The sequence below is a fragment of the Buceros rhinoceros genome, unplaced genomic scaffold, assembly GCF_000710305.1.
Source record: "Buceros rhinoceros silvestris isolate BGI_N320 unplaced genomic scaffold, ASM71030v1 scaffold16166, whole genome shotgun sequence".
Taxonomy (NCBI): domain Eukaryota; kingdom Metazoa; phylum Chordata; class Aves; order Bucerotiformes; family Bucerotidae; genus Buceros; species Buceros rhinoceros.
The window spans coordinates 25,410-34,244 of NW_010418242.1; the positions used below are offsets into that span (position 1 = coordinate 25,410).

Here is an 8,835-nt window from a genome sequence, read left to right on the forward strand (position 1 = left end):
AGGAACTGTTTAGCAACTCCCCCCCCTGTTTTTGTTCTTTTTTTTTTTTTTTTTTCCTTCCTTCAAATCTTCCTTCTTAACAGCTCAGTCTCTGGACCACTGGTTTAGTGAATGCCTATGAAAGTGGAAGGGGTTTATATGCATTATGAGACTGAAAATGGAAGATGGGACCATAAAAAGACAAGAATGTGAGGGACTACCTGACTGATACTCATGTGTCTCAGTCTCTTAGGTAACAAGAGACAGTGTCAGAGACAGCTTTGTTTAAAAACTGTGCATTTATATTATATACATATAATCTGTTCTATGAATTCATACTCGCAAGAGGTAAAAAGAAGAGTGGGGGAAGGCAATTAATATACCTAATATTTATAGTAAAATTCCAAAGCTCTCAATTCAATCATCACTGTTGTTCAAATCATTTGCTATTATAGGCCATAGTGTCCAGGAATCTCCCCTTACTATTTGCAGGACTCAAATATACTTTGGGCTGATACATTCTTGAACTAAGTCTGTTTTTTTTTCTAGCCTTCGTCTGACTATTTCCCTGAGTGAACTCTTCCAGAGAGCTTGGAAATTAAACTGTAATATTTAATTTTTCATTCTGTCTTTACTCCACACAAAATATTCTGAAAGAAGGATAAGAGTTTTTTCCAGGACTAAGCTTCAGGCAGGGCTCTAAACCTTACTGCTATTATCTTTGAATCCTGCCCAGGTGCAGACAGGAACATACAGGTGGAGGCTGGAGCAGATGGGATGTGCTGTGGAAGGGAAAGACAGAAACTAATTTAGCTTGCATCTCCTGAGCCTCTCACCCTGAGGCTGGAGTACGAGCCTCGGCCAGATCGCTCTATAGAAACAAACATTTCCTGAAAATCCAGAAATTTTGCTGATCTTTTTTTCAGACTTCCAACGTAAAGAGGCAGTAGGTGAGACGAGGATTGACTTCTAGCATGTAACTGAGTTTCAGTATTTAGTAGTAAGAGTCTCTACCTCTTATCAAATTCAATTTTGTATTCTCACACATTACCTACTTACTTATAGTTCAAAATTAGTTCTTTTACTGATGTGTTCCTTTCTGTCTTTCTTTCTCAGCTGAACCTAGAAAATACATCCCAGCTGTTGTAGTTGGTGTCGTTGGGATGGGTCACGTACCTGGAATTGAAAAGAACTGGAACTCTGACTTAAACATCCAGGAAATAATGAGGTAATGGTCATCCTTTCCTATGTGTTGATGTAACAGCTTCCCCTACTAAGACAGCAGTAATTTATTTACTTGAGGAGGTTTTTTTGGTCGTTTGTCACAGCTTGAAGAAACATCACTACTGTCATCTCTGCCCTGTCAGCTCACTGACTTGCTGTGCAGTGCTTGCAGATTGTGCTTACAGCAAAGGAAAAGAAAATATCAAAGGAAGAAAGTAAATAGTTGGATATAGAGGGAAGCAGAGATGAAAAGATGTCCTTGTCCAGAAAGAAAATTCATTGATCCACACTTAAGTCTTTTAAAACAAGAATTCAAACAAGGGCTGTAGAAGATGGTAAAAACCAAACCAGGCTTCCAGTCTAGCTTAGGTAAATATAAACTTGGATTCAAAGCTTTTGCTCTGTCAGGACACTGCTGGCCCTGACACTGTCTGGTGAACTCTTGCTCCAAAGTATCTATTAAAATAGATCTATGTGCTTTGTAAAAGAAGGAACTAAAGAACCAAATGTTGTGACTGTGTATCCTATAAAGCCTTGAAGTTCAGGACTTCAGAAATGTAGGAGGGATTGTAGTATGACCTGGCAGTACTGGTTTGAGGTGGTTTAGGGTAATAGAGCCTTTCAAATATCGTATCTGTTTACTGTGTTTATGTAAGCTCCTCATCTATCTCTTCAGAGGTTCTGAAACAGAGGAGACTCTGTCCCACCTAGACGGTGTATCTAGGCATCTAAAATACAGTTTAGAGAGACTTCTGGAGTTTGGATCCAAGAAGACAACGTACAGAAGCCCTGCCTAGCCATTTATAAATCTTTGTCAAGGCTAAGCCTCACCTGGAGTCACAATCTAAATGCACACGTTTTTCTGCACCCTCACCAAATAACCTGTAAAAATGAGGTTGCTCACATCCATATAATGTATGGTTAATGTTGGTTGCACCATTGATGCTACAGAAATGAATAGCCGAAAACCTCACTGCATGTCTTCAGGTTTACGCAGAGAATCTCTTACATCAAAGTTTATGCTCTTTGACTTGATGGTCTTTACTGGGCCAGTGCCATAATTAAGTGGAATGGTTACTGATATCTTTTGTTGGATAATGCAATGTTTATCTTATCTGATATCTTAACTTGACTTTTTAAAATTATATGAAGCAAATGACATTCAGAAGGTTACTATATTTGAGATTTATTTCTCATTACACTTTTTTACCCCTCACACCGTTGCACTGCAATTGCAGAGCAGTTACAGGGGGTTTTTTGTGTGCTAGTGGTTGTTGTCTCTATAGTGAAAAATTTTTAAGACAGATATTCAGTTAGATTTCACAAGTTGCAAAGTGGTCTTGGAAATCATCTGAAGAGAAACATACACATTTCTCAGACTTGTAGTTTTTAAGTTCATGCATTGAATGTGACTCTGAGCAGGCCTTATTTGCTTCAGATTGTTATTAATTTCTTTTATTAAATGGTGCTGAGGGACTGGAACTGAGAAAAAATATAGAAAAGCATGTAAGAAGGTGTAAAGGGAAGCCTTTGCCCCATCCTTCCTTCAACCCCTGTGCTTTTGAAAAACTCTTCCTGTATATTCCTTTAATACCCAAAATCTTACCAGTAACAACTTCACCCTAGTTTGAGCACGGGGATCTAAACTCAGTCCAGTTGTATCTTAATCTCAGCACATCTAACCTGGTTTGAGTGTGCCTGTAATGTTTTTGCATTACTGTGACTGATTGCTTCTGAATACATTAGAAACATTTTATAGATATATAAATAAATGAGAACTTGGGGCTTCTTTGAAATGACATGCAGAGACCTCTCTGTCACCTGCAAGGGGATTGTCAGAATTGCATTGTAGACATGCTGTGGGTGCAGGGCCAGCTGAGGTACCATGGAGCATGTTAGTCAAAGTGCAGCATGTGGCTGTGCTGTCAAAGCCAGCTTTATTTTGAAGGTAATGTTAACTGTTTGCTTCGTACACCGTTAGTAAGACTGACTGAAGGCAGGGGTAGACCTGGTGTGCCTGTTGTCCTCTGCCCTCCTGGTTCCAGGTGGCCAGTAGCGAGACTTCCAAATGGCTCTGTGAAGATCTCAAAGCCAGCAACATCTGCCAGAACAGAGACAGCTTCCTGTGAAGCCTCTTTGATTTGTCCACGTTGTCCTCTGTGGAGCTCCAGAGGCCAAGAGTACTGCAGGGACTTGGCATCCACGCACTCACACTAGGAGCTGCAGCTAGGCTGGTGAGCCTGCCTGGCATCCAGGGGTACACCTTGCTGAAACACTTCTCCAGATCTGTGCAGGGGCCAGACTGGCTCCAGACTTACCCCTTCTGGCTGCACACCATTATCCAGAATATCTAAGATCTGGTTTCCACCATTACCCTGAATGACAGAGTTCACTGTGCAGGTGTTGGACTTAGGCATGTCCTGTGTTTCTTCTGACTTTTGTCTCTGTGCAGAGATACGCACAGTAATAATACAAAGAGTTCAACAAACAGTATTGAGCTCTAGTGTTCTTCAAGAATTCTCGATTATGTCTTAGCTATTTTATTAGGGTGATGGGCAAGTCCAGGTCCATAGTCACTAAGAGTGGCATCGTACATGAGTGGAAAAGGCTTTATTATTATCTATTGTTGTTATTTAATTTGGATGTAGTCCTTGAACATGAAAGAATATGTTGTTTGTTCATGACATATCTGTTCCTGAAAGTTTCCTGCAGGAGGAAGGAGAAGAAGGAAGGGGGAAGGAGAGAAAAGATCCTTATTTTGGTTGGAAAATGCCTGTTCTTTCCAGCTACACAGGTGTTAACAATGTTTTGTCTTTTGCTTCAGTGTGCCTCCTCCATCAGCTTCAAGTAAAATTTTCAAATTTGTCGTAAAAGCAACGGTTTTTGGACTGATGGGATATGGCTGCTACCGAATAGGTCAAAGGACAGTTCAGTTTATCCTCTCGATGCCAGCAGCACAGAGCTATCTTCAGAAGCTGACAGAAATACGGTCTCAGCATTGAACATCAGGTGGAGGCACCGTGTGAAGATGGCGGCTGAAAAAGGGCAGTAGAGGCAACAAATGTGAACTGGACTGAAAGAAGAGTTGAAATGAGGGTTCGAGTCAGAGATGATTGATGCTGAGCAATGCTGAATCACTGTATAATAAAAGATTTGATACTAAAGTTACACCAGCTATGATCTAACGAATAGGTTTGATTCCTGGGAAGTGTGTTGCATGAGACCACGTGATTCCAGAGTGAGGTAAAACAAATATGTATGCAAATATATATATTATATATATGCATACTGTATATATAATATATATTACTGATGATGTAGTACAGACAGCTTAAAGAGTGTATGTTCCTGACTTCTTTTCCAGAGGAACAGAACAATACGTAGTTAACTAATTGGCTGCATCTGCTCCGAAGTTCAGGGACACTTGTCTTGAGCGATTCTTCCCTTTTTTTTCCTTAGGTATGATAATACCTAGTGGTTGTTTCTGGTGCCAGACACTTTTACACATAATTTAGAAAGACATCTTCTCAATGCGTGTTTTATACTTAAAACATTTAGGCTTTTTTTAAACTCGAGCTTTCAAAAAATTTCTGAATTGTACAGGCTGTCATACGTACACTGCTCAAATTTTTTACAAGCCTTACTGAAGAAGAGGAACGTTGCCTTCAGAATGCATCCCTTGTTACCACCACGAGGTGAATTGTCTTTGTCCTGCATGGAGAAGGTATAGCCACGCCATCAGAAGGCAGTGTGCTTTGTGCCAGATGTTTACAGGACACTCTGTTCCTTTAGATTAGCTTATTTAAAGTGTATTATTTAGCCAAATTCTGCTGGATTCAGTATTGTAAATTTAAGAGACTAGAACTACTGTACAATTTGCTTTTGTTTCTCAGACTTTTCATTACTGGGACAAGAAGTCTGGAATTGTTAGTACCTGCCCCTCATTTTTGATACATGAAAATATTTTATTTATCAGTGTAATTTCTCAGTGGATGAATATTTTATTTAATGGAAAAGCAGTGTTCAATTTAGTTTTTCAAACTAGCTGTAGCATTTTATTTGGATTACCTGCTATTTATGCATAGAATTATGGGTACTTTGAACTGCTGTGATTTTTCTTTCTGAATTATCCAGGCCAGCCATCCATCATTGATTTTTCTTCTTTTTTTTTTTAATTATTTAATCATAGGCTCATACTTCACAGGAATTATTTTGGTACCCTTTATATAGGATTGTCAATGATTGTCAAGTGCCCTCTGCAATCAGCTAGTCCCAGTTTGACAATACAAATAACTGTCATCATCATATCAAAGTTTTAACCTCATGTATTTGAGTGGAAGAGTCCCATTTGCTCCTCAGGCTCATACACAGTAGCTCATTGCTTAAAGAGAAATTTTTATGTGTATTAATTTCTTCTGTGAATGAAAGATAGGAACCAGTGTGTGAGGCAGGAGGAGGAAAAGGTGACCTTGTGTTTCTTTGTTTTCAGTTGGTTCAATGGGATCAACAAACTGCTTTTAGTAGGGTGTATTTCCACAGCCTTGTGTTGGAAATCATCGCATACAGTCTGTTGTTTGCGGAAAGGATGTACTTGTATCTTCTGTGCAGTGTTGTGTCTTTCAAGCTTTGTAAATGAAATTAAGGGTCTGATGCTCCTCTCCGATGGCACTGACTTTGGGAGCTGCTCTGTCCATGCAACCTGATGCTTTTCTGCCTTGTACTTTGAAAATTTTGTGAGTCCCAGTGCAGCAAATCATTTAAGTGCATGTTTATCTGTAAACCTATTAAATCTAACCTGATCCTGCAGAGCTCTTGAGACGGTGCTAGGTGCTTTTCTGGGTCTGGGCCTTACAGCTGTGCAGGGAATAAACCTTAGCAAATAAGAATGGCAGCAAGTCACGCTGCTTGGACACAAAGTATTAATGATAATACAGAATCCAGTGGAGGCAGGTCCTTTTATTTTCCATCTATCACTGTTTGAGAAACCACCAGCCATCTCTAGTAAGAGGAAAAGCAGCATTGCAAACAATTTATAAATGACTAGCGTGACTGCCTGAATTTTGATTCTTGGTATTTTTAAAAGGTTTACTGTATTGTTTACAATTAAGCTGTCCTATTTGAATAATTCTATTACATTTTATGTACATTTTTAAAAGATGAAATCAAAAGCTTGAGCTCATTCGTCTCCTGGCTTTACTGACCTACCAAATTACTGTTTTGTTGCTTGGGTTTTTTTTGAGAGTTTTTAGCTTGAATTCAATATATTGATGTTTTGCTTTAAGTTATCTACAGAATTTTAAGGTATCTGCAGGTATTTTAAAAGCTCTATAGATCTTTGATATCTGTGCTCAGGTAATTCTACACAAAGGAAAACAAATCTAAGGTAAATTTTTAGATATGAGCCTTAAACTGGGGTGGGACTAATGCTAAATGATTGTCATGGAGCATTCTTGCAGACTTCAATGTTTTGTGCTTTTCAGCCAGAAGTGATTACTGTGTAGGTTGTCCATTCATTATTCAGTTATTCTCTCCAGACCTTAAGTCTCTTGTTTCGCTGTATTTTTTACAAAGCATATCAGCAGATTCTTCAAGGACCCTGTTTGTGGATGGAGAGCTTGCAATTTATCTTCCCACTATTGCAAACTGGCACATCATGAGTGTGCGCTGTTTACTCAGTGGCACTGGAAAGCCTGATGAATTTGCAGAACTAACAACCCTGTGAATGCTCAGTGTTGTATATTCAATGTGTTGTACTGTTCATGTAACATAATCAGTGTTCTGGGTCCATTCTTTTCTGTTCTAGTCAATCCTTCCAGTGTTAACAGCATCTGTAAAATTTAAATATATGTTGAATTGTCCCAGCCCCACCTCAACTTTACGAAGCCATATTGTATTTTTTTGGTGACATGTACATCTGTTTTATGCATTTGTACATGTGATGTAAATTTGAAGTATTTTTAACAATGTGTGCCTTTACTCTAAAGTGATTTAAAGTAAACAGCAGTATGTTCTATGATATAAAAAATAAAATATTTTAACCACCATTTCTGTTGAAGGCATTTATTTTCCATATTAATCAGTACTTTTATTGAGAACAAATGCTGGTTAGCTAGACCTAGGACATCATTATTTCACCATCTAACACATTTTTCTGAGCAAGTTGGAGTCAATACCTGTCACTAAAGAGCATCTGAGTGTAATGCTGAAGTAGGGAAACTAGTTTCTCTACTTACAATAGGTAGTTGGTTAAGGGAGGAGAGGATGAGTTTCCCTGCCCTGCTGAGCCTGGAGGGAGATTGACTTCTCACTGTGACTACCTAAACTGAGAATCCAGAGTCAGGCACGGTCAGTTGACTGGTGGTGGTGGTGGTGGTGGTGCTTCTCTTTTAACGTCTCTCCAGTCATGCAAGGAGCTGATGGCCTTAGTCCCAGTCCAGCAAAGTGCTCAGACACTGGCCTAACATCAGGCACAATCAGTCGGGCTTAAAGTGCTGTCTTCTGCATGGGAATTAAAGACCCTTTGAGTGGGAAATACGCTGAATTACTGTCAGAAAGAATTTAATCTTTCAAATTGAGCCAGGTAAATGAATATGACTGCTTTTTTAAAAAAAGCTATTAATAAAAAGACTGTGTTTTCATACCAAAAGTAAATATATGTTAAAAGCTGTATTCCATACAGATAACGTTGCAGCCGAACAGTCTGCTGAGTGTATGCTTTGTCAGCCAGTGGTCCGTACTTCCCAATTGTATGTGTGAGAAGCCAAGTGCAGACCTGTTTTTCTCAGTCAGGCAAAATTCCCTTTGGTTTCACTTGGAGCTGTGTCTGCAGAGGAGTGCTGGGTAAGCCCTTTAGGTGGAAGGCAAAAAGCGTGCTGTAGTCCAGTACTGTCGGTGGGACTGGCAGACGATGCCTATGCTGCACAGCACGTGAGCTGTCAAGTGCTGCTCAGTCAGGCAGCCTCAGTTTGCCTGCACGCACGGAAGGCAGCTGCCTGCTTTTGGAGGGTATTGTTCAGCAGCGTTCTGTGCGTGCTGCTGGCCTAGGTCCTGTCTATGATGTGTCTTTTCTATACCTAATACTGAACCAAGTTTGAAAATGGATACTGCCCAGATTTTCACTGGAAGCTGTTTTTCTCTGTGTGTATTGTAATACATCTGAAAGGCACTGAGAAATATATCGAGTTGTCTCAAACTGCCAGGCAGTAGTGGGAACTAAACATGGAAAAGAAACAACTCACTGTCACTTGTGTAACTCTAAAATACTCATGTACATATTTTCCTGTTTCTTTCTAAAACCGAAATAAACTGTAATTTTAGACTTCATTGTTTTGAGACTGATTTTGTTGCAAGCTTGGGGGTTTAAGTTTTTGCAGAGGAGAGGTCACTTTTTTGGCTCTGATGGACAGACTTCAGTGAGGTGCAGAACCCTTTTCACTTGACTCTGCAGATGCGATGGAGGAGATCAGCTGCAAGATAAAAGTAGCTTCAGAGGTACAAAGCTGAAGTTGGTCTGTGGGACCATTCAGGTGAAAAAATACAGCTGCGGTGCCTATCCCCACAGCAGCATGTCCTTTGTGCCTGTATGTGTAGGGAGAGGGGGAGTAGCTGAAGCAGCTGTCCTGTTACGCAGGT

The 8,835-nt window shown here is 39.8% G+C and overlaps 1 protein-coding gene across 1 annotated transcript in view; it reads left to right on the top strand.

Moving 5' to 3' along the window:
- TRABD (TraB domain containing) overlaps positions 1–4,546 on the top strand; it is a 21,277-nt gene extending 16,731 nt beyond the window's left edge. The window contains exons 8-9 of the mRNA XM_010138480.1: positions 1,096–1,207; positions 4,028–4,546. Coding sequence (XP_010136782.1) covers positions 1,096–1,207; positions 4,028–4,205 — 290 coding nt within the window. The 3' untranslated portion in view covers positions 4,206–4,546. The remainder of the gene's footprint in view (positions 1–1,095; positions 1,208–4,027) is intronic.
- Positions 4,547–8,835: the final 4,289 nt, after the last annotated feature.